The 26,706-nt window shown below is 48.1% G+C and overlaps 1 protein-coding gene across 3 annotated transcripts; it reads right to left on the reverse strand.

The window, feature by feature from the left end:
* Window positions 1–1,052: 1,052 nt before the first annotated feature.
* SLC39A3 (solute carrier family 39 member 3) lies at window positions 1,053–25,991 on the reverse strand. 3 transcript variants are annotated; one of them, XM_077271611.1, is made up of 3 exons: window positions 25,869–25,991; window positions 12,542–12,866; window positions 1,053–4,771 (listed from the first exon to the last, which is right to left on the reverse strand). In XM_077271611.1, exons 2-3 carry the CDS (start codon window positions 12,746–12,748, stop codon window positions 4,034–4,036), a joined length of 945 nt encoding a protein of 314 aa, XP_077127726.1. In that variant the 5' UTR covers window positions 12,749–12,866; window positions 25,869–25,991; the 3' UTR covers window positions 1,053–4,033. The 3 variants fall into 3 exon arrangements, with proteins under 3 accessions (XP_077127726.1, XP_077127711.1, XP_077127718.1); XM_077271596.1 differs by having other exon boundaries at window positions 25,773–25,928; XM_077271603.1 differs by lacking the exon at window positions 25,869–25,991 and adding an exon at window positions 13,035–13,091.
* Between the last annotated feature and the right edge of the window lie 715 nt (window positions 25,992–26,706).

Here is a 26,706-nt window from a genome sequence, read left to right on the forward strand (position 1 = left end):
CAGGAAAGGCTAAACAGACAGCTGTGGGCTGATATTAATAGCCTGGGAAGGGGCCAGGTATATTTGCCCCCCTCCCAGGCTAAGAACATCAAACCTCAGCCGCCGCAGAAATTGCGCACCCATAAGATACACCCATATGGCCATGGGGAGGGGTACCAATATCTCTGGCCCCTTTCCAGACTATTAATATCGGCCCACAGCTGTTTGTTTAGTCTTTGCTGGTTAAAAATTATAAGGGACCACATGCCATTTTTTTGTTGTGCGTTCCCCCGAAAACTAACCAGAGAAGGCTAAGCAAACAGCTGTGAGCTAAATAGCCTGGGAACCCTTTGGGATCTTGGCCCCTTTCCCAGATTATGAACATCAGTTCCCAGAGGTTAGCTTTACCTCTCCTGGTTATGAAAATTACATGGGAGCCCAAGTCATTTTTTTAGTATTTTTTAGTATTATTATTACTATTTAATATACAATGTACACAGCAGGTACTGAATACAACTCCCTCATTGTCGTGCGGAGCTCCAGGAGACCAGGCAACAATGATTAGAGCTACCTTCAGCACCCGGCTCCTGCGAACAGAGAGAATTGTACTGGTTTTCCCAGGCACATGTACGTATCACAATGATGACACGCGGATTTAATCCGTGTGCACATGATTTGGGAGTTTTTCAAACCGTGCCCCTGTTATAAAAAAAAACCCAAAAAAAAACGACATGTCAGCATGTTTTGCCCACAGTCACACGGGCATTGAAGGCACTGACGTGTGAAAGAGGCCTTACAATGAGGAATGAACATGACCAAGGACAATTTTTATGGCTATTGAGTTTAGATCATAGAACACTTAAAAATAAATTTTAACAAATTAATAAATAACGCTAATAAATATTTTTTGTTAGAAACAAAAATTAAGACTAATAGAATTACATACATTGTACTTAAAGAAAATATATGCAAAATATTGAGGACATGAAAATAACAATGATGCTGGCAAAACGCTATCAGATTTTTTTTGTTGCTTTGTACTTTTTATACTTCAATTTTTTTTTGTGTCAAAATCAAACCTTTTGAAAATAACAATATCAGATGGACAACCCCCTTTAAAGAAGAACATTCAGAAAATAAAAGTATTCCTTAAAGGGGTTATCCAAGTTTGGCACAAAAGTCTGAAGTCACTTTGTGACTGCAGACTCGTGAATTCTCACACTGTGCAAAGCAAATGCTATCAGGATTCTCCGATGCCATGCAGCCATGTGACCGCAAGTATGTGATACAAATACTCTTGGCCACATTACGACTAGATGTGCGCGGCCACGCTCAATATGAGTGAATTGAGCAACGCTGAGCACGTCTAGTTGGAATGTGGCAGGAAGTACGGATAAGTCATACTTGCAGTCACACGGCTGCCTACTCCAGACGCTGGCACCTGAGAATTTGGAGAGCTTGCGCTGTGCATGATGTGAGGATTCACAAGTCTGCAGTCACATAGACTGTCTGAAGACTTTCGTAGTAAACCTGGCCCTTTAATCCATTAGCAATAAGTATGAAATGTTAATATAGAATCTTCTGTAAAATGTTAGTTGCTTTCCCTACATAAACCTATGAGACTCACATCTGGCCTTTCATGAATTTACATTGAAAAAGCAATGTCTGGTCAACAGTCATGTGGTTCAGAAGAAGATTGGAAGCGAGCTGTAGAAGGGAGAAGATGGTCTACCGTAAGTATTTGAGCACGTGCAGATTACACTACATACATACTACGACAGCCACCAGCTAGAACGTCACTTTTACGGAAGTCCAGTAACTTGTATATAAGTCCCCAAACTGCACTGCATATAAAAAATACCTAGTACAATCCCACCATACGGTGCTTTCCTATTACAGGACTTTGTTCTGTCCTCAGAAGGGCAAAGCACATAGCACCTATGCAGGAGTGGGACTGGCAGTGCTATGTGGAGAGAAGACGCCTCATCCACATAAAGCAAGGCAGGGGGGCGGCAATTTCGGGATAGAAGTGGTGAATGTGGAAAAACCTGGATGGAAGCATACTGCCAATATGGCACAAGGTTTTGAAGTGTTTTAAGTTGGGAAGGGTGGCTGTAATTACATAGGGACTGTGGAGATCTTAGTGTCACTGTGGCGTACCTAGTAGGGGGTCTCACTGAATGTGGCTCGTGACCACCTATCAAAGCGGAATGTGGCTCTCAAGGTAAGAAATGTTGGGGACCACTGCTTTGAAGAATACCTCCAATTTGATAGTAGGTGTAACAAAGAAGGGTTATTGCAGGTTCAGATAAATTCCTACACACTTTTCTAATATAGTTTCTGTATCATTTCCTCGCCATGTATGTGGTCTGCTTTATGTTATGCTACGGGGGATAAAAATCTATCCACAGTCATGTAATGAATAGTGATGAGCGAATATACCGTACTCGTTACTCGAGTTTTCTCGAGCACGCTCGGGTGACCTCCGAATATTTTTTAGTGCTTTGAGTTTGTTTTTCTTGCCGCAGCTGAATGATTTACATCTGTTAGCCAGCTTGATTACATGTGGGGATTCCCTAGCAGCCAGGCAACCCCCACATGTACTTATGCTGGCTAACAGATGTAAATCATTCAGCTGCGGCAAGAAAAACAAACTCAAAGCACTAAAAAATATTCGGAGGTCACCCGAGCGTGCTCGAGAAATTTCGAGTAACGAGTATATTCGCTCATCACTAGTAATGAACACACAGGTGCAGGATTTGTCATTATTCTGCCTGCAGGAAGCAGTGCATCACATCACAAGGGCAGGTTTTACCCATTGAAAGTAATGTTCACAGACTGAGTAACAGCAAGCAGAGATCCTGAACGCAGTGAGGCGATTCAGACTTTTAAATACACATTATATTAAGAATAACATTTATTTGTATTAGTAATCCAGAAAAATGTTTCAGAGAATTGCATAAGTATTGGTACATGGATAACAGTAGGGCAGTAGTGGGCTGTATAGCATAGCTTCTAAACCTCTCTCTACATGGAGCCTTATTAGCCAGAAGATCTTATATTTGTGCCCAGATGATACAAAACAACATAAAAAGCAGTGTAACTGGAAGAAGAGTCAATGCAGTTGCTAAATTGGAGTTGGATGTGGATAGAGAAAGACCTGTGCGGCATAGTCACTTCTATCAAATCTCCCTTCCCAACAACTAGGGGGCGCATTACCAGTCAGAGCTGCCTTCGTATACCTTACGCCGGTCTCACACAACTGAAATTCACAGTCTGAGCAGGGAACTCAACATGGCCATAGCTCTCCTAGGCACATATGAGGCTGTCGAGTTTGGGTCAACAGACACACGTTGGTTCCGGACATTGCGATCCACAATCGGACCGTGAATGGTGGATGTGTGTAACCAGCCAAAGACTACAGACTGCTACAAAAGATTCCTGGTGGTAATTTATGGTATCTGCACAGCGTTGCAGAGAAACTCGCCATATAAGACCAAGTACACTTACATTTTAAAACTGTAGAATGTTATTATAATAGTAGACATTTTTTTGGAAGACCTAGTGTGCTCAAGAAACAATAGCCTATACATTTAATGGTATAAATATATGTCCTTTATGACTAGACAAAGGAATTTATAGAACAAAAAAAGAGTTACAACTAGAGGACCCTGCTCAAACCTTATCACTTTGCTCTGCATCTGGCCAAAAAAAGTTTACTTCACCATCCTCATCACATCACTAGTTGATAATCCAAAACGACTCTTCAAAACTTTCCACTCCCTCCTGAACCCTAAAGTACTGGCCCTCATCACCAACCTCACCGCTGACAATCTGGCCACTTATTTCCTAGGAAAAAAATAAATAAATCAACCAGAACAGTCAAGACAGTTTTGCTCAATCCCCTCAGAGCTTAGATCCCCTTTTGCCCGTCCTCTTTCAACCTTCGTGCCTGTCACAGAAGAAGTTAGCAGTAACCATTTGTAGAGTATGATAATTCATGTAATGTATGTGCACATAGAAATATCTTTTGGAACTACATTCCTTCTTCAAATCACCATTTGAAAAATACAAGTCCTGCTAGAACGGTGTACCCAAGCACAAGGAAAAGGACTTTTAATAATCGGTCATGTTTCTCCTCTAGTTCCTTCACCAAAATTTCAAAAAATGTAACAAACAGAAATGTTCCTCCTGCAATGCCCTGCAACAAAGCAGAGGTAATACTGCTGGCCAGGTTTTGGGCACTCTGAATCGCCATTCCTATGGCGATGCCGATGGGAATCATGATGCTCACTAGTATGGCCATCTTAGCAGCATCTCGAAGCTCAATGTTTATCTTGGCCATGCTGACTCCAAGGGCCACTGCAACTAATGTTTCATGAATAACAACCCCAATGAAAAGACTTAGCACTTTATCACCTTGCTCCTGGAGACCAAGTGCCAGGCCTTCAAAGATCGAGTGGGCAGAGAGTGCAAATACCAAGCTGAAGAGTCGAAGAGGACTTGAATTGGATAGCTCTTGAATATTTAAGCCATGAGAATGGTGGCTGTGGCCAACTTCATACAAACTGTGCCCTCTTTTAGAAGATATGAAGGGGCTTTCATATTCAGAGTCACTGCCGGCATCAGACCCTGCATTAAATGTTTCCATGTCAATGAAAGAAGGCTTCTCTTTCTTGAATGTTAGAATAGCTTGCTCCACAAAGACGGTGAGGAAAAATCCAACCAGCATCATAGTCTCTGCCAGGGGATAATCTGTGCTGATGTTGCCCATCTTCAGAATCTCATCAAACTAGAAAAATTAATAACCATTTTTAAAATTCTATTACCAAGTTACAGATAACAAGTAATACAATTGCTTACAGGTTAAAGGGTTTGTTTGTCTTGCAGACCAATAAAACAACAATCAGAGCCAATACTGCCACTTGGCTTATACTCTGGCTGCATTGGTTACAGTCACTATGTATATGAGGTCACCACTGCAGCCAATCACAATGCTCAGAAGCTCTATTTTTAATTTGTGCATCTGGAGTATATTGTGTGCCTTTTCATCAACATATAGGCATAGTAGCTGTCTACAGTCAGTACTTTTTTCCATTTTATTGAAATCTGTCAGTGAGATCATTCCTCCTGAGCCATCTATACTTAGGTTATAGGAAGCAAGCTGAATAAACTGACTATATGGAGGACGCTGCCTGGAAGATAACTGTGCCTGTAGAGCTTATTTTACATGAAGGGAGAGTTACCGAGTAACTAACACAGGACAGTAGAAATGAACATTTTTTTTGTTCTCCCTGAGCTCTGCTGTATTGTAACAATATTACAACTTTATCTGCCTGTGAGATGGAAGCTGAGAGGAACCTGAAGATGTGTCAGGTATAATCAGACAGCTCTGCAGTGAAATCAGGAGAGCAGCCATCACACTGGTAATGCCCCCTTCTAATCTATTTATATAATTGCCTTGTAATGTTTTAGTTTCCTGTTCTGTCCAGATGTCACCATATCCCAGAATTCCAAGCTGCGGAAGTTCACTGACCACGATAATGGGACACCCAAGTGATGGGTGTCTCAATATGGAAACTGCTGCTGGTACCAACCTATTGCGCGGTACCACCAGCAGAACACCGTCACACCACACACACACACACACACACACACACACACACACACACACACACACACACACACAGTCTCTTGCGCAGTACCACCAGCGGAACACCGTCGCGAACACACAGCCGGGATCAGCCGAATGATTCGCTGACTGCCGCCATCTTTGTACAGGAGGAGCGCATGTGCAGTTTTAATGTGACCGCCGCTATCTGTCTGCACAAAGATGGTGGCGGTCTGATTACGCACAGGTGCAGTGGATCATTCGGCTGATCCTGGCGGCAGGTGCGCAAAGTGTCTACAGGCAGAGGAAGCCAGTCACATTAAAGTGGTTTTCCCACGAACGAAAGTTCATTTTAAAAATTGTGTCTGACCGTGTATGGAGCATACCACATCTCCTGGGCAGGGGAGGAAGAAAAAGACAATACTGACATTACAGCAGAGGATCACAGGGGATTCATTTTGTGAGGTAAAATATTTCACTGTTTTTAAAAAATATTTTACATCACAAAATGTATCCTCTGCGATCTCCTGCTGCAATGTCAGTATTGTCTTTTGCTTCCTCCCCTGCCCAGGAGCTGTGGTATGTTCGGTACACGGTCAGACACAGACAATTTTTAAAATGAACTTTTGTTCGTGGGAAAACCCCTTTAAAAAGCAAATATCAACGCCAACATGGCTCCTCCTAAAAAGTACACCAATGACGATTAAAGGAAAGCAGCAAAGGCACAACATCAAAGATAACAACGGGCAAATGAGACTCTTGAAGAGCAACAGCATCGCTGGGATAAAAACAATGCATATAAGCGTAGGCATCAAGCACATGAGTCCCCTGATGCAAGTCATTAGATCACAGGATGCCATTAGGCAACAAAAGCGCCGCATGCCTGCCCAAACGTGACATTACCGCCCTCCAGATGTGATAGCATCGGGCCTCCATCTAGTATAAAATAATCTCTGAAGGCAGACTCCCATGCACATCAGTGTCCAGCCCATAGATTTTAACAGCTCATTTACATATATTAAAAACATGGATATCTCTGGAATAAGATATCATTTTATTCAGCTCTCTTTCACCTACATGCCTATATAGACAGCTGAGGAGGGACGATCCTATTGACAGATTCCCTTTAAAATCCTATTGGTTCTTTAGCAACAAGTTGTTGGTAAAAAAAAAAAAAAAAATCCACAGGAAATGCTATAAAAGTAAAGATACTTACCTACTAAAACACCCACAGGTCCAGTGCCACTGCTCCACAGATATCTTTGTATACTTTTCTGCAGAGCTCATATGCCCACAATTGCATGACTGCTGCAATGAATCACTTTGCTCAGGGTGATGTCTGCATGTATAGCACAAGACCATAAGGCTAGTGATTGGCTGGAGTGGTGAAATGCATGTGCAGCAAGTGATCACTGAATAAAGTAAGCAGCCAACACTGAAATAGGTTTGGGGGGGATGGAGCGGTGAATAAAGAGATACGCCACTGGATGTACAGTATATATTGTAACTAGAGACCGACGTGCTCCAGTGCTAGAGAACCGGCCCTGGGCCCCCACCTACCTGTTGGTACTAGCCCTTGTAGCTTTCCAAATCCTATAAAGACCATATGTGTTGCCATGCCACCTCCAAGTAATAATGTACCCAATTCTGGACTAATATCATCCATCCTGGACCCTCTCCTAGTATAATGTAATGTCCCAGCTGCTGGCTCCTTCCTGTAATAATACTCTTCTCTAATAGATATACTATTATATAATTGCCTAGAATACTACTTCCTGCAATTTCTGCCAACTTCCGTGGCTTTGTCCGGAGCTAATGTCCGGAGCTAATGTCCGGAGCTAAGTGACGTCACCAGTGTCCTACACCCAGGCAGAGCACAGGGGCCCCAGGCAGCATATGGGGCCCCAGGCAGAGCACAGTGGTCCCAGGTAGAGCACAGGGGCCCCAGGCAGCCTATGGGGCCCCAGGCAGAGCACAGTGGCCCCAGGCAGAGCACAGGGGCCCCAGGCAGCATATGGGGCCCCAGGCAGAGCACAGTGGCCCCAGGCAGAACATGGGGCCCCAGGCAGAGCACAGGGGCCCCAGGCAGCATATGGGGCCCCAGGCAGAGCACAGGGGCCCCAGGCAGCGCATAGTGGTCCCAGGCAGAGCACAGGGGCCCCAGGCAGCATATGGGGCCCCAGGCAGAGCACAGTGGTCCCAGGTAGAGCACAGGGGCCCCAGGCAGCCTATGGGGCCCCAGGCAGCATATGGGGCCCCAGGCAGAGCACAGGGGCCCCAGGCAGCATATGGGGCCCCAGGCAGAGCACAGGGGCCCCAGGCAGCATATGGGGCCCCAGGCAGAGCACAGTGGCCCCAGGCAGAGCACAGGGGCCCCAGGCAGCATATGGGGCCCCAGGCAGAGCACAGTGGTCCCAGGTAGAGCACAGGGGCCCCAGGCAGCCTATGGGGCCCCAGGCAGAGCACAGGGGCCCCAGGCAGCATATGGGGCCCCAGGCAGAGCACAGGGGCCCCAGGCAGCATATGGGGCCCCAGGCAGAGCACAGGGGCCCCAGGCAGCATATGGGGCCCCAGGCAGAGCACAGTGGTCCCAGGCAGCATATGGGGCCCCAGGCAGAGCACAGTGGTCCCAGGCAGAGCACAGGGGCCCCAGGCAGAGCACAGGGGCCCCAGGCAGAGCACAGTGGCCCCAGGCAGAGCACAGGGGCCCCAGGCAGAGCACAGGGGCCCCAGGCAGCATATGGGGCCCCAGGCAGAGCACAGAGGCCCCAGGCAGAGCACAGTGGCCCCAGGCAGAGCACAGTGGCCCCAGGCAGAACATGGGGCCCCAGGCAGAGCACGGGGCCCCAGGCAGAGCACAGGGGCCCCAGGCAGAGCACAGGGGCCCCAGGCAGAGCACAGGGGCCCCAGGCAGCATATGGGGCCCCAGGCAGCATATGGGGCCCCAGGCAGAGCACAGTGGCCCCAGGCAGAGCACAGGGGCCCCAGGCAGCATATGGGGCCCCAGGCAGAGCACAGGGGCCCCAGGCAGAGCACAGGGGCCCCAGGCAGAGCACAGGGGCCCCAGGCAGCATATGGGGCCCCAGGCAGAGCACAGGGGCCCCAGGCAGAGCACAGTGGCCCCAGGCAGAGCACAGTGGCCTCAGGCAGCATATGGGGCCCCAGGCAGCATATGGGGCCCCAGGCAGAGCACAGTGGCCCCAGGCAGAGCACAGGGGCCCCAGGCAGAGCACAGGGGCCCCAGGCAGAGCACAGGGGCCCCAGGCAGAGCACAGGGGCCCCAGGCAGCATATGGGGCCCCAGGCAGAGCACAGTGGCCCCAGGCAGAGCACAGGGGCCCCAGGCAGCATATGGGGCCCCAGGCAGAGCACAGTGGCCCCAGGCAGAGCACAGGGGCCCCAGGCAGCATATGGGGCCCCAGGCAGAGCACAGTGGTCCCAGGTAGAGCACAGGGGCCCCAGGCAGCCTATGGGGCCCCAGGCAGAGCACAGGGGCCCCAGGCAGCATATGGGGCCCCAGGCAGAGCACAGGGGCCCCAGGCAGCATATGGGGCCCCAGGCAGAGCATTTGCCACAACACGCAAAGTTGTTGTCTGAAGTCTTTCATCACTCCCCTCATAAGCATGTTCATGGATCCTGTGTAACTGTACCTTAAATAACAAGAATTGTCAAGAGCTGGTGAGTGCAGCCATTTTTTGTTCTTTCTTACTATTATTTATTAATTGTATTATTCTTACATTTGAATAAATAAAGTATATATGGATTCTAGACTCCCGATTCTTTAGAATCGGGCTGCCATCTAGTATATATATATATATATATATATATATATATATATATATATATATATATATATATATATATATATATATATATATATATATATATATATATATATACACATACACACTCACCGGCCGCTTTATTAGGTACACCATGCTAGTAACGGGTTGGACCCCCTTTTGCCTTCAGAACTGCCTCAATTCTTCGTGGCATAGATTCAACAAGGTGCTGGAAGCATTCCTCAGAGATTTTGGTCCATATTGACATGATGGCATCACACAGTTGCCGCAGATTTGTCGGCTGCACATCCCAAAGATGCTCCATACAAGGCAGGATGGATCCATGCTTTCATGTTGTTTACGCCAAATTCTGACCCTACCATCCGAATGTCGCAGCAGAAATCGAGACTCATCAGACCAAGCAACGTTTTTCCAATCTTCTACTGTCCAATTTCGATGAGCTTGTACAAATTGTAGCCTCAGTTTCCTGTTCTTAGCTGAAAGGAGTGGTACCCGGTGTGGTCTTCTGCTGCTGTAGCCCATCTGCCTCAAAGTTCGACGCACTGTGCATTCAGAGATGCTCTTAGGCCTACCTTGGTTGTAACGGGTGGCGATTTGAGTCACTGTTGCCTTTCTATCAGCTCGAACCAGTCTGCCCATTCTCCTCTGACCTCTGGCATCAACAAGGCATTTCCGCCCACAGAACTGCCGCTCACTGGATTTTTTTTCTTTTTCGGACCATTCTCTGTAAACCCTAGAGATGGTTGTGCGTTAAAATCCCAGTAGATCAGCAGTTTCTGAAATACTCAGACCAGCCCTTCTGGCACCAACAACCATGCCACGTTCAAAGGCACTCAAATCACCTTTCTTCCCCATACTGATGCTCGGTTTGAACTGCAGGAGATTGTCTTGACCATGTCTACATGCCTAAATGCACTGAGTTGCCGCCATGTGATTGGCTGATTAGAAATTAAGTGTTAACAAGAAGTTGGACAGGTGTACCTAATAAAGTCGCCAGTGAGTGTATATATATATATATATATATTTATATATATCCTCGAGTATAAGCCGAGATTTTTGGGCTGAAAGTGCCCCTCTCGGCTTATACTCGAGTCACGGTCGGCAGCAGGGTCGGCGGGTGAGGGGGAGAGGGCGCTGATGCATACTTACCTGCTTCCGGGGATCCTGGCGCTGTCCCTGCAGTCCCACGGTCTCCGGGTGCCGCAGCTCTTCCCCTGTTCAGCGGTCACGTGGGACCGCTCATTAGAGAATTGAATATGGACTCCACTCCCATAGGGGTGGAGCCGCATATTCATTTCTCTAATGAGCGGTAACGGTGACTGCTGATAGAGGAAGAGGCTGCGGCACCGAAGACCAGCTGTCCGGGGGGGGGGGAAGGAGCGGGACGCCGGGAGCAGGTAAGTATTACATATTCACCTGTCCGCGTTCCACACGCCGGACGCCGCTCCATCTTCCCGGCGTCTCTCCGCACTGACTGTGCAGGTCAGAGGGCGCGATGACGCATATAGTGTGCGCGCCGCCCTCTGCCTGATCAGTCAGTGCGGAGAGACGCCGGGACGCTGAGGAGCTGCAAGCAAGAGAGGTGAGTATGTCATTTTTTTTATTGCAGCAGCAGCAGCAATGGCACAGCTTTCTATGGTACATCTATGGGGCAATAATGAACGGTGCAGAGCACTATATGGCACAGCTATGGGGCAATAATGAAAGGTGCAGAGCACTGTATGGCACAGCTATGGGGCAATAATGAACGGTGCAGAGCACTATATGGCACAGCTATGGGGCAATAATGAACGGTGAAGAGCACTATATGGCACAGCTTTCTATGGTACAGCTATGGGGCAATAATGAACGGTGCAGAGCACTATATGGCACAGCTATGGGGCAATAATGAACAGTGCAGAGCACTATATGGCACAGCTATGGGGCAATAATGAACGGTGAAGTGCACTATATGGCACAGCTTTCTATGGTACAGCTATGGGGCAATAATGAACGGTGCAGAGCACTATATGGCACAGCTATGGGGCAATAATGAACGGTGCAGAGCACTATATGGCACAGCTATGGGGCAATAATGAACGGTGCAGAGCACTATATGGCACAGCTATGGGGCAATAATGAATGGTGCAGAGCACTATATGGTGCAGCTATGGGGCAATAATGAATGGTGCAGAGCACTATATGGTGCAGCTATGGGGCAATAATGAATGGTGCAGAGCACTATATGGTGCAGCTATGGGGCAATAATGAATGGTGCAGAGCACTATATGGTGCAGCTATGGGGCAATAATGAACGGTATGGAGCATCTATTTTTATTTTTGAAATTCACCGGTAGCCGCTGCATTTTCCACCCCAGGCTTATACTGAGTCAATAAGTTTTCCCAGTTTTTTGTGGGAGGGGGAGGGGGGTCGGCTTATACTCGAGTATATACGATATATATATATATATACACATACATATATACACACACACACACGGTATATATATATATATATATAAATAATATATTGGTTGCTCATGTCAGCTGGGTATTGTAAAGTAAAAGCACCCTCCCACGACATGCCAAATCTACTTTACAGTGTAGTGAGCACAGTAAGGCAGTTGATGTATTTAGCACAATAAACAATAAAAACCCCTGCAACAAATGTGCACTGCTTCAAATACTCCCCTCTCACCACACACCAAGTGATTCTGTGGGGGGCTGGTGAAAAAAAATAAGCCTGTATACCACTCCGTCAATGTAAAAAAAAAAATATTTAAAAAAAAAAAAGGTCTGGCTCTTGGAAAAAAGAAGAAGAAAAAAATTAAAGCGCAAAAATGTATAATTGCCCACTACCGAAAGGGTTAATGTGTCTTAGTATGTTAGATGTAGAGGTGTGTTCAAGGGCCAATTATCCGTTCCTCAGAGACATGTTACAGGGGTACATAGTTACACTGAAAGGGTCCACCACCAGATCGCACGCAGCATCAGAAGCAACCTACAATTGTGTAGTTAGACAGCACAGGTTACGAAAAAAGCAGAATGTGAGAAAGCAGTCATACAGAACTGTAGCAAGAGTATGAAAGGAAAGGCAAAACATAGTATAGGCAGAATGAAAGATACATGTGCTAGTATGATAAAAATGGTTCATCAGAATAACTGGATACCTTTTCTCTCACTGCAGGTAGAAGTGCATTGAAGCAAGTAGCCAAGAATACACCTCCAGCAAAAGAATTGCACAAGGCAAGGATCCTCTGAGAGCGAGAGGCCTTCTGACAGTCCGCATCAATAATCTTCACAGGCAGTAGAGAGCCCAACATCATCAACACAAACACGGCCATCAAGCACAGCAGCTTGGCCACGATGAGATTCATTCTGTTGGCTGAGGTCTTGGTAGAGGATGGAGAAAATAACAGTAATGTCAGGCTGGGACGGCAACAGCTTCAGAATAGAAAGGGAGATGGAAACTTGTCGTCATGTTGCTTCAAGTAACTACAAGGAAAACAAAAAGGGGCACGATAAATAGGACACAAGGGCAAGGAAAGGACGGCGCTTCAATGCTCTGCTATACAGGCTTTAGGAATTTTAGAAATTCGCCAGGTGGGACTTTCGGCCGCTGTCCCCGAATCCCATAAGGCATTGTGGCAGTGTCACTTTCACCTGCGCAAGTGACATACACGTCTCCGCTATTCCCACGCAGGCACAGTAACTGCCGCGTTGTTAATACGCATGTGTGGGAATAGCGGTAACGTGTATGTCACTTGCAAAGCGCAGTTTGTGGTCACGACAATGCTATTCCCGCGCATGCGCAGTAACAGCTCTACCAGCGCATGCACGGTAACAACGCGGCTGTTACTGGGCGGGGAATAGCGGTCACGTCTATGTTGTGTTATGTCTTGTGCAGCCGCAGTAACAGCCTTACAGCCACGAACTGTGCCTGCACAAGAGACAGATCTATGTCACCACTACTCCCAGTAACAGCCATTACTGCGCCGAGTACCTGCCGCATGCTTACTTACGATTTATGATTACCTCACGCAGCACAAACTTCTCCATAGTCCCATACTGTGTATCAATTTTGTACAAGGAAGAAACAGTGCACAAGGGGTGAAAGATCAAATGACCCAACACATACAATACAAAAATGCAGAGGGATGATATAGAACAGATATGTTGGAAAGCGCAACCGGTGTGAGACATGTCCGCTGCTCCGGTCAGCACCACTAGGCATACACAGATGTTAATTTCACCGCACTCCCAATGCGATAGCATCGGGCCTATTTCTCGTAAATATAAATATATATGTGTGTGTGTGTGTGTGTGTGTGTGTGTGTGTGTGTGTGTGTGTGTGTGTGTGTGTGTGTGTGTGTGTGTGTGTGTCTGTGTGTGTTTGAATATCTTTGTGTATCAAGATGTCTGCTTGGCGTACAGTACCAGTCAAAAGCTTAGAAACACTTGTTCAGCGTGTTCCTTCTTATTGGTATGTGCACATTGTAGATTCAGACTGATAGCAGCAAAGCCACATAAGGAATATATATGGGAACAAGGAGGGCAGAAACGTGAGACAAACCAGGATATGCAATAAGCCTTAGATTCCTCAAAGTACCCCCCTTTAACTCTTACGGCAGCTACAGTATACAAGCCCTTGGGAAGGCCTTTCCAACAGGTGCTGAGAATTTGTTGCCTGCTTTGCCTTCACTCTGTTATCTCTCACCATCTCAACTGGATTGTTAGAGATGACATGTAACTGGATGGTCAGGTAATTGCGGAGGCCATGTTATCTGATACATCACCCCATCACTCTCTCTTGGTCAAATAGCCCTTACATAGCCTGAAAAGGTGTTTTGGGTCATTGTCCTGTTGCAAAACAAGCAATGATCCCACTAAAGGTACCGTCACACTAAACGACATCGCTAGCGATCCGTGACGTTGCAGCGTCCTCGCTAGCGATATCGATTAGTTTGACACGCAGCAGCGATCAGGATCCTGCTGTGATGTCGCTGGTCGCTGAATAAAGTCCAGAACTTTATTTGGTCGTCCGATCGCCGTGTATCGTTGTGTTTGACACCAAAAGCAACGATACCAGCGATGTTTTACACTGGTAACCAGGGTAAACATCGGGTTACCAAGCGCAGGGCCGCGCTTAGTAACCCGATGTTTACCCTGGTTACCAGCGTAAAAGTAAAAAAAACAAACAGTACATACTCACCCAGCGTCATACCTCCCCCAGCGTCTGCTTCCTGACACTGACTGAGCACCGGCCCTAAAGTGAAAGCACAGCGGTGACGTCACCGCCCTGCTGTTAGGGCCGGAGCTCAGTCAGTGTCAGGAAGCAGACGCCGGGGGACGCGAATGTAAGTATGTACTGTTTGTTTTTTTTACTTTTACGCTGGTAACCAGGGTAAACATCGGGTTACTAAGCGCGGCCCTGCGCTTAGCAACCCGATGTTTACCCTGGTTACCCGGGGACCTCGGCATCGTTGGTCGCTGGAGAGCGGTCTGTATGACAGCTCTCCAGCGATCAAACAGCGACGCTGCAGCGATCGGCATCGTTGTCGCTATCGCTGCAGCGTCGCTTAATGTGACGGTACCTTAAGTGAAAAACAGAAAGGATGGCCTGCCGTTGCAGAACATGGTGGTAGACATGCTGGGTAACTATGCCTTGAATTTGGAATAAGTCACCAACCGTGTCACCAGGAAAGCACCCCCACACCATATCTCCCCCTCCATGCTTCACAGAGGGCACGACACATATAGAAATTATCTGCTCACCTGTTCTGCATCTCACAAAGACATGGTGATTGGTACAGCTTTCCACTGATATAATGTGCAGTTATATTGCTTGGCCTCAACAAGTCACCTGTTTGCAGTCATCAATAATGGTTTCTTTAAAGGGAACCTGTCACCCCCAAAATCGCTGGTGAGGTAAGCTCACCGGCATCAGGGGCTTATCTACAGCATTCTGTAATGCTGTAGATAAGCCCATGATGTTACCTGAAAGAGGAGAAAAAGACGTTAGATTATACTCACCCAGGGGCGGTCCCGATGTGGTCAGGTCAGGTCAGATGGGTGTCTCCGGTCCGCTCCGGCGCCTCCCATCTTCATTCCATGACGTCCTCTTCTGGTCTTCACGCCGCGGCTCCGGTGCAGGCGTACTTTGTCTGCCCCGTTGAGGGCAGAGCAAAGTACTGCAGTGCGCAGGTGCCGGGAAAGGTCAGAGAGTCCCGGCGCCTGCGCACTGCAGTACTTTGCTCTGCCCTCAACAGGGCAGACAAAGTACGCCTGCGCCAGAGCTGCGGCGTAAATACCCGAAGAGGACGTCATGGAACGAAGATGGGAGGCGCCGGAGCGGACCGGAGACACCCATCCGACCGGACCGCAGCGGGACCGCCCCTGGGTGAGTATAATCTAACGTCTTTTTCTCCTCTTTCAGGTAACATCATGGGCTTATCTACAGCATTACAGAATGCTGTAGATAAGCCCCTGATGCCGGTGAGCTTACCTCACCAGCCATTTTGGGGGTGACAGGTTCCCTTTAAAGCAATTCAACCAAAAAGGCCTGCTTTTCGCATTCTCCTCTGGACAGTTGATGTTCAGATGTATTTGCTACCTGAAATCTGTACATCACTAATGAGGACTGATACCCGAGGTACTGTCAATTTACATTTTCTGAGGCTGGTAAATCTGAGGAGCTTATCCTAATACTTGATCTTTATCTTCCTTTCCTGTGATGGGGTTCATCAGGAGAGTACGTTTCGTCATAGCGATTGATTGATTTCATGACTGCACTTGAGAACACCTTCAAGTTCTAGCAATTTTCTGAATTGACTGACATTCAAGTTCAAGTAATCACGGTCTGTCACTTCTCTTTACTTACTTAGGGACGAATCTAGGCTTTTTTGTACCAGTGGCAAAAATTCTATTTGGTGCCCTCTCTTATACACAGCTTATTCGGTTTGAATAGTCGTAAAGTGATTGCTTAGATGCGATTTCCACACTTACAGTCACATGTCGACTAGCTGTTCTTCCTGAATCTCTAAATGTTCAGTGATGAACTTATAGCCCCTGCTTCATTGAGAGATGCAGGAAGAGGAGCTGGTCAACATGTAACTAAGTATGAAAATCATGTGATGACCACTGAAACTGGCAAGTACAACACAATCCTGACAGTGAGAATATTATTGGCTTGCTACTGTGCTTAATTTTATAATTAATGCTCCTAACGGAAATAAAGATGTAATAATCCCTAGCTTTTCAAAAGGCACAATATTTTCTTAAATAGCAATCCTGTTATCTGACAAGTTATGGACTGATACATTTGTACAAGATCAGAACCAATAACAGTAGAGCAATACATCCCCAGAACCACCATCAGTACAGAAATACAGCTCTACAGTCAACCTCAATACATCAACCGCATCACTGACAGTACAGTAATGCAGCACCAAAAACACAAGCAGCATAGGACTACATCACTAGCTTACTACAGTGATCAATTGCAATGTCACGTCAGACCCATATACAATGGTATCGCATTAACCTATAACTCTCAGTTTGTCTTTAACAATGGAAAGGAGATACTGGAAGTTGTTGTTACCAACCATCATAAGACTGTGGAAAATGCAGGAACCACAGCAATGAAGGGACGCAGGCAGGATATCAAATAAATATTCACATCCAGGTGCCTTCTAGATTACACCTTCTTCGATTGAAGCCTTTTCCCATCCACACCTTGTCTGTGCAGACTTCCATCTTCTCTGGTCTTTTGCAGCACATCTCAACACGGTACCCATAAAAATAGAATTAGACTTACCGGTAATTCGGTTTCTAGGAACCTTCCACGACGGCATATGGAGGTTGTCTCTTTGCCCTGATGGGGAACAGAAAACACAGAGGTTAAAAGGACCTCCCACCTCTCACTTGCCAGTGACTTACAACTGAGACCATAGCACCGGTTTACCTTCTGAATCCAAGATTTTATCCAGGAATATATAGGGTGGGAAATTAGCGCCGTCGTGGAAGGTTACTAGAAACCGAATTACCGGTAATTCTAATTCTATTTTCTCTAGTCACAGGAGTGACTAGCTAGGGAGTGACAACGGCCTGGAGAACTTTACGGCCGAAGATTAAAGTCCCTATTGGACAATACATCCAATCTATAATGTTTGGAAAAGGTATGAAGTAAGGGCCACATTGCTGCCCTGCAGATCTGCTCTGGAGATGCGCCTGCTTTTTCTGCCCAAGAAACTGATGTGGATCTGGTTGAGTGAGTCTTGATCCCCACTGGTTTAACTTATTCTGAGCAAGATATGCTTGTGTTATAGCTTTTTTAATCCAGTTAGAGATGGTACTCTTAGGCTGTGTGCACACGTTGCAGATTTTTCGCTTTTTTTTTTTAAACGCGGTAAAAACGCATGCGGATTTCTTGCAGAAAATGTCCTGTTTTGCTCGGGAAATTTCTGCAAGAAATCCTGGACGTGTGCACATAGCCTTAGCCACCTTTTTCCCCTTATTTCGTCCTGAAAGGTGGACAAAAAGGTTATGATCGATTCTGTAAGAGCAGGTTTGGTCAAGGAAGTGTAGGACAATGCGCCGCACATCGAGTGTTGAATTTCCTCTCCTTCGAATTTGCAGGTTTGTGGCAAAAAGATGGTAGAATGATCTCTTGGGAACGGTGGAATTCATTGACTACTTTCGGAAGAAATGATGGATCGAGACAAAGCACTATTGAATCATCCCTAATCAATAGATAGGGTCTCTTATTGATAAGGCTTGTAATTCACCCACTCTCCTAGCCCTAATTATGGCTACCAAAAAGACCACTTTATATGCAAGGTTTTGGGGAGAACAGGAAGACAAGGGTTCAAAGGGTGGACCTGTAAGCCCCTGGAGTACCACGTTGAGATCCCATGGAGGAACTATAATCTGTTTTTTAGGGTTCATTCTGACTGCTGAGATCATAAATCTTTTGATCCAGCGATGACCTGCTAGATCTTGGTCAAAGATAGCGCTGAGTGCAAAGACCTGGACCTTCAGAGTACTAGGTCTAAGACCGATCTTTAAGCCTTTTTGTAAGAAATCTAGAATTCGAGATATACCGTATTTTCCGGCGTATAAGACGACTTTTTAACCCCTGAAAATCTTCTTAAAAGTCGGGGGTCGTCTTATACGCCGGGTATCGTCTTGCACGCCGGGTGTATATGGTGGGTGAGGGGGGGGGGGGGGGGGGGAGTGATCCTGATGACGACAAGGGGGCGTCTCACAGGAAAGTGCGTCTAGTATCCCCCATTACTTCATCGTAGCGCTGCAGCGTGGGGTCTCTTGTGCTGGGAGCGGTGGCTGCTGCTCCTCTTTGTGCCGCGTGGGTGCTGTGGGGCGGCGGCTCCTCTTCTGCAGTGTGGGGCCTCTGTGCTGTGGGGCGGCGGCGGCGTATCTTCATGCAGTCAGTCGGGGCTCCTCCGGCATCTCCTTAAAGCCCGGAGGCCCCGCTGGCAGCTCCATTGCTATGATGCGGTGGCCTCCGGGAAAATGGCCGCTGCTCAGATTCAGATCTCGTCTCCCGAGATCTCGGGACGAGATCTGAATCTGAGCATGCGCCGCCCCCAGCGGCCATTTTCCCGGAGGCCACCGCATCGCAGCAATGGAGCTGCCTCCAGGAAAATGGCCGCTGCTCAGATTCAGATCTCATCTCCCGAGATCTCGGGACGAGATCTGATTCTGAGCATGCGCCGCCCCTAGCGGCCATTTTCCCGGAGGCCACCGCATCGTAGCAATGGAGCTGCCGGCGGGGCCTCCGGGCTTTAAGAAGATGCCGGAGGAGCCCCGACTGCATGAAAATACGCCGCCGCCGCCCCACAGCACAGAGGCCCCACACTGCAGAAGAGGAGCCGCCGCCCCATAGCACCCACGCAGCACAAAAAGGAGCCGCTGCTCCCAGCAGAGACCCCACGCTTCAGCGCTACGATGAGGTAATGGGGGATAGTCCACTCACACTTTACTGTGAGACGCCCCCTCGTCGTCATCGGGACCACTCCCAACCAAAAGGGACATTAGTCACCGGCCCTATAAGATGACATACGGCGTATAAGAAGACCCCCGACTTTTAAGAAGATTTTATATTTTAACTGGAAAAGTTGGGGGGTCGTCTTATACGCCCACTCGTCTTATACGCCGGAAAATACGGTATTTGGTTTGAGTGGGTCTGGAAGGTTGGGTAGACAAAAGGATGAGAACTTTTTCCAGACTTTATTGTAGATGGCGTTTGTTACTGGTTTCCTGGATCTTTGCAGGGTAGCTATAACTGGGTTTGATAACCCTTTTGCTTTCAGCACCTGGGCTTCAATAACCACGCCGCTAGATTCCATCTCTGAGGGTCTGAGTGGAGAATAGGTCCCTGAGAGAGGAGGTCGTCTTTTACTAGTAACAGTACTGGCCCGTCCACCTGTAGCTGGATGATCAGATTGAACCAACTTCTTTTGGGCCATAAGGGGGCTATCAATATAGTCGGGGTCCGATCTACTCGAATCTTCCGTAGAACCTTTGCAAGAATTGGGATTGGTGGAAAAGCGTAAGATAGGTGAAAATCCCAACTCTGGACTAAGGCTTCCACTCCTCTGGGAGAAGAAGGTTTTGACTTTCGCGTTTTAGTGAGAGGCAAAAAGGTCGACATCTGGAAGACCCCACCTGTGTGCCAACATCTTGAAGGTCTGATAGTCCAAACTCCATTCGTCCGGGTGAATGTCCTGGCGACAGATAATCTGCCTGAACGTTGGCAGAACCTTTCAAGTGGACTGCCGTCAGGGACAGTAGGTGATTTTAGGCCCAACAGAATATCCGAGGTGAAATCTTCTTTAGGCTGTTGAATCTTGTACTGCCTTGGTGTTTGACATGAGCCCCCGTGGTCATGTTGTCCGAATATATCTTGATGTGTTGTCCAGAAATCTGACGACGTGCTGCCAACAGAGCTTCAACCACGGCTTTGAGTTCTCTGAAATTTGACGATTTCCCTCCGATCGACTGATCCCAGAGACCTTGGAAAGGAACATGGTTTATCATGGCTCCCCAGCCCCTCCTGCTGGCATCTGACATGATCGTAGTTAGCGGAATCTGAATCCAGCTTACACCTTTGAGGAGGTTTTTGGAATTCATCCACCATGTCAATGAGACTTTCACTCGACCCGGTGTGTGAATCCTTTTGCTCAGGGTACCAGAACGACCGTCCCAATTCTCTAGAATGTGAGCTTGAAGGATTCTTGAGTGGGCTTGTGCCCAGGCCACCGACTGTATACAGGCTGTCATGTAGCCTAAGAGCGACATTGTCTCCCGGAGTGTAGGAGATCTTATCTCTCTGAATTTTATGGCCTTTCCTATTAACGGCAGCCTGTGGTCCTCTGGAAGAAAGGACATCTGTTTTGCAGAATCCAGAAGTACTCCCAAAAATTTTCTGGTTTTGGAGGGTTGAAGCTGGGATTTTTTTAAATTCGGAATCCAACCCAGAGATCTCAATATCTCTAAAGTGGTTGACTTGTGGGATTTCAGGATCATCTCGGTGGGAGCTACTATCAGGAGGTCATCCAGATAGGGCACTATAGGGCACTATACAGACACGTTTTCTCCGGATAAATGACACTACCTCTGCCATTACTTTGGAGAAGACTCTCGGCGCTGATGAAATGCCAAAAGGAAGGACTCTGAACTGATAGTGCTCCACCTGATGACTCCCCTGTACCGCAAACCTGAGGTATTTTCTGTGTTTTGGGTGGATTGGAATATGGAAATAAGCATCTTTTAAGTCGATGGTTGCCATAAAGGAGTGATGACCAATCAGAGGAATGGATGATCTTACGGACTCCATCTTGAACTTGCGGTGTTTCACATGTTGGTTCAGACCCTTTAGATTTATAATGATACGAACATCACCTGATGGTTTGGGTACCAGAAATAATGTCCTAGCCCCCATTCCGATTGTGGAACTGGGGAGATCACGTCCGATTTTACAAGATCCCCGAGACCTAATAACAATAACTTGTGATCTTTTGGAGTTGGTAGGGAAGTGATCTTTAGACCCTGAGGGGGGGGGGGGGAGATTAACTATCAATAGGCCCTCTTTGATAACATTGAGGACCCAGTGGGAACTGGTGATACTTTCCCACTGACCGGCATATCTTGAGAGTCTCCCCCCCCCCCCCCCCGGGTCGGAGTCTTTGTTTGTCCAGTTGGGATTGCTGCTGCTGCGGGACAAAAATATTGCAGAGTTGGAAAGCACTAGAGACCTGGCGGCAACTCTAACAGATTCCAGAGACGTTTCCGCCAGGAATCCAGTAGCTTTATGAAGAATAGGCAGCGAGTCCAACATCTCACCTCTTGAGGTACCCTGAGAGATTATTATTATTATTATTATAGCGCCATTTATTCCATGGCGCTTTACATGTGAGGAGGGGTATACATAATAAAAACACGTACAATAATCTTGAACAATACAAGTCACAACTGGTACAGGAGGAGAGGACCCAGCCCGCGAGGGCTCACAATCTACAAGGGATGGGTGAGGATACAGTAGGTGAGGATAGAGCTGGTCGTGCAGTGGTTTGGTCGATCGGTGGTTACTGCAGGTTGTAGGCTATGATAAATGGATTTCCAATTTTTCTAGCCAGCGGGAGAGGGCCCTAGCTACACAAGTGGAGGCGATGTTAGCCTTCAAGACAGATGTAGAAGTTTCCCATGACTTTTTTAGGAGACTTTCAATTTTCGTGTCCATGGGATCCTTCAATTGTGAAGAATCCTCAAAGGGGAGCGCGGTTCTTTTGGCAACTCTAGCCACCTGAACATCAACCCTGAGAGTGTCCCACTTAACGAATTCACCCTCCAGAGGAAATCTATGTTTCATTTCCGAGGGGGTGCTGAGGCGTTTCTCTGGTAGTTCCCATTCCTGATCTATCATACTAAGAATATTAGCGTGTACCGGGAACCCCAACCTTTTCTCCGATCTAAGCCCACCAAACATTTGATCCTGGATGGACTGGGGTTCAGATTCCTCCTCCAGTCCCCATGGTGTTACGAACTGCGGACACTAGATCCTCAATATATTCTGAGAAGAGGTATTTCCTGGCCTCAGCCTTGGGTGAAACCGGATCCTCCCATCCAGCGGACAAGGTATGAGAGAGGTCTGATTCAGAGTCAGAGTCCACGATCTGCATTTTCCTCTTTTTAGCTGGAGAATGTGGTGGTGGAGGAGTAAACGCTGCCAAGGAAGATTGCACTTCCTGTTTCAGGAGAGAGCGTATTTCATCTAAGGCTAGGGTCACATTGCGTTAGGGCAATCCGTTAAGCGCATAGCGCTAGCGGGTTGCGCTAACGCAATGCTTCCCTAGGGTCCGCGTTCGGTGTCCCCGCTAGCGCAGATCCCCGATCTGCACTAGCGAGGAACGGACCTCGGGTGCGCCGCGGACGCTGCAAGCAGCGTCCGAGGTCCGTCACTCAAATGACGCGACATCGCTAGCGCTCGCCCAATGTGGGCGGGCGCTAGCGACGCGCTCACCATTACAGGCTATGGCGGCGTTAACGGACTACGTTAACACCGCGTTATGCCGCGGTGTAACGTAGTCCGTTAAACGCGGTCACATAACGCAATGTGACCCTAGCCTTATAGAGATGGTTGCTCAGCTTTCACTATCCTGTCAGTGCATGGCTGGCAGAGTTTTTTATCCCATAGAGGAGGGAATTTTGTATTACAGACGTGGCACTTCTTCCTATAGGCGGCTTTGGGGGCAGACTTGTCTCCCTAAAATGAAAGGGATAGAGGAGTGAGGACAGAGGATCCCCCTAATTATCAACTACATCCCGGACCCAATCCCTGCATACACTCACTGTAGCAGGGGCAGAGCTGGGCTCTGCAGACACAGGGCATGAAGTGCCATCCATACTGAGGGTCCTCTGTGGCGACTTCTGCAGGATTTTTATGGAGCTTCATCACCAGCACCTGCCTCCAGCATGGTACACTCCCCCTCCCCCTCCTGGGTCCATGTGTCAGTGACGCCGCTAATGCAGGCCTGACACGCTGGCCGGTGAAACCCGGAAGTCTATGCGCTCCAGGAGGAACACAAGAACCGGAAGTGACAAGCGCGCACCCGCTGACGTCATTTCCAGAACGCTGAGCCGAGCACGTAGGGGGAGAAGCCGGGAAACACAAGGAGGAGCCCGGCTGAGGATCCCTGGCCTGCTTTGCCCTCTTGAGGGCACAGGAAGACCAGGAGGAGTCCCGAGGTACCCACACACGGGACGACGGGAGCAGCACAGGAAGAGGCGAGGAGCGACTACCAGCTGCCCGGCTACACAGGCAAAGCCTGTCACGAGGTACTGAAGTCACCGGCCACTACAGCACATGGAACCTCTCCCTGTCCCATGGGGAACAGGAAAGACACTGGCAAGTGGGAGGTCCTTTAAACCTCTCTGTTTCCTGTTCCCCATCAGGGCAAAGAGACAACCTCCATGTGCAGTAGTGGAAGGTGACTAGAGAAAATAACAGTGTCATCATATTGCTCATGAATATAAATATCAGCCCTACGCTGTGCTGCCTGAACAAAATATGACCCCTTCACACCCTAACCCTTTTATGGTACATGGCCTCAAGACTGTCTTCTCCTTACCACACTGGGCCCCCTTTCACACTATCCTCCCCATATTGTCTCTATAATGTGCCTTTTTCTCACAATCCCCCTCTCCATAATGTCTCCTTTCTATACTGCCCCCCACAGTACCCAGTCTCTATACTGTGTCACTGAACACTTTTCTCCCCCATATTGTCTCTTCACACATGCCCAGCCCGTACAGTCCCCTCACACATTCAAAGCTCACCCAGCCCACACAGTCTTCTCACAAAGATTAGATTAACAGCATTTTTTTTTTCACATGACAGTCTCCCTTTAAAAAAAAAGTACTTTTTTTTTTTCATTTCAGCGGTGCCATTAATCCAAGTTACCTGACCCTAGTATTTTCTCACCAGCCACCATATTATGCTCTTCCATTTGACATGCTGGTCCCGTTCTGCTATTCTGTGACTGCAATTTCTGTCTAACCGGTAGTCAGAAGTAACGGTCACAAATGTGCAAGTCTATCAGAACCTCGTTCTGGCTCTCATAGAATGAGTAGTGACTTCTGGATCACCCAGCAAATGAGGAAGCGATAAGGCAGGTCACAAGATGGAGCGCTGCTTTAAACATAGTGGATTACCACTTTGTCCAGTGATTGTCTGCAGTGGTTACAGGTCCGTCCTGGTCAAGAAAGGATGCACGGAAACTGTTGGGAAACCTGCTAGCATTAGTGGGTGGATCGGCGCTCCACCCATGGCTGATGACCTGTTATATGCTGCTGTCAATCTCTGACATTGACATTTAACACGTGTTGGCAAGGAGAACGTCATTTCATGCGGCAATTGGTGCCAACGATGTGATCACAGGGGGTGCCAATGGGTTGCCATGACAGCTGGAAGTCTGCTGAAGACCCCTGTTCCTGTCATCACAATCCTCCAGTAAAAGCCAGCCTGTGGCCTGCATTCATAAGCAATCATGGTGTTAGCTATAATAGCAGTGCTGATGCCCTGTATATGTATAGTATAAGAGATAAGATGATCGCAGCTTAACCCCTTAAGGACCAGGGGTATTTACATTTTTGCTTCACAACGCCAGAATTCCGGGTTTTCTTGGTCGCAGCGACAATACATTAAAATGGAACAGGCGATCAAAAGATCGTATCTGCACCAAAAAGATATCATTAAAACGTCAGCTCGGCACGCAAAAAAAATAAGCCCTCACCCAACCCCAGATCACGAAAAATAGAGACGTAAAATGGCACAATTTTTTTTTTTTTTTTTTAACAAAAGTTTTGAATTTTTTTTCACCTCTTAGATAAAAAAGAACCTAGACATGTTTGGTGTCTATGAACTCGTAATGACCTGGAGAATCATCCTGACAGGTCAGTTTTAGCATTTAGTGAATCTAGTAAAAAAGATACAAAACAAGTGTGGGATTGCACTTTTTTTTGCAAATTTTATCCCATTTTCGAGTACACGACATGGTAAAACCAATGGTGTCGTTCAAAAGTACAACTCGTGCAGCAAAAAATAAGCCCTCACATGGCCATATTAACGGAAAAATAAAAAAGTTATGGCTCTGGGAAGAAGGGGAGCGAAAAACGAGGAAAAAAAATCGCCTGAGGCTGAAGGGGTTAATCAGACACACTGTCCCACGAGGCCTGAATGGGGCGTCAGTCTACGGGTGGCAGGAGGCTGCTGGCCAGCGGTCTCACAGACCGGCTCCAGGGGCACTCAGTGCTGGCAGCCATCCGCCCCATGTCCTGGAGGCACCTCACAGCATTACACCGTACCCGGAACGCCCCTGTCACCTGTGATAATGGCGCCCCTTCTCGCTGCAGGCGACATTCTGCTATCCGGTCACATGGCAACTACAACCGGCAGCCCCAATGTTTCCAGGAACCAACCTCCGGTGTGCTCAGCGCGGGACACGCCCCCAACGCGTCTCTCCTCACCGATTGGCTGCAGGTGATGTCATACGTTTTGTGTTGAGGTGCGCTTGTCATTGGATGCGGATATGGAAGCGTCTAGAATGGAGTTACTCCTGAGAGGCGATAATATCACGGGAAGGGGCGTGGCCTCCCTCCAGTGCCGACTGCCGAGGGCAGAGTAGACCCGATAACGGGCAGCGGCGTTGTGCTATGCTCTGGGGCTGCTGGAGAGGCAGGTGTACAGATCCTGGGGGCTGCTGGAGAGGCAGGTGTACAGATCCTGGGGGCTGCTGGAGAGGCAGGTGTACAGATCCTGGGGGCTGCTGGAGAGGCAGGTGTACAGATCCTGGGGGCTGCTGGAGAGGCAGGTGTACAGATCCTGGGGGCTGCTGGAGAGGCAGGTGTACAGATCCTGGGGGCTGCTGGAGAGGCAGGTGTACAGATCCTGGGGGCTGCTGGAGAGGCAGGTGTACAGATCCTGGGGGCTGCTGGAGAGGCAGGTGTACAGATCCTGGGGGCTGCTGGAAAGGCAGGTGTACAGATCCTGGGGGCTGCTGGAGAGGCAGGTGTACAGATCCTGGGGGCTGCTGGAGAGGCAGGTGTGCAGATCCTGGGGGCTGCTGGAGAGGCAGGTGTACAGATCCTGGGGCTGCTGGAGAGGCAAAGTGTACAGATCCTGGGGGCTGCTGGAGAGGCAAGGTGTACAGATCCTGGGGGCTGCTGGAGAGGCAGGTGTACAGATCCTGGGGGCTGCTGGAGAGGCAAGGTGTACAGATCCTGGGGGCTGCTGGAGAGGCAGGTGTACAGATCCTGG

Source organism: Ranitomeya variabilis, chromosome 1, assembly GCF_051348905.1.
Source record: "Ranitomeya variabilis isolate aRanVar5 chromosome 1, aRanVar5.hap1, whole genome shotgun sequence".
NCBI classification, from domain to species: domain Eukaryota; kingdom Metazoa; phylum Chordata; class Amphibia; order Anura; family Dendrobatidae; genus Ranitomeya; species Ranitomeya variabilis.

Excerpts from the sequence above, each read along its gene's own strand:
- SLC39A3 (XM_077271611.1), bottom strand. The coding sequence starts at position 12,748 with ATGAATCTCATCGTGGCCAAGCTGCTGTGCTTGATGGCCGTGTTTGTG. Across the intron at positions 4,772-12,541 it reads TACCTGCAGTGAGAGAAAAG|TTTGATGAGATTCTGAAGAT; the intron begins GTATCCAGTTAT and ends TAATTTTTCTAG.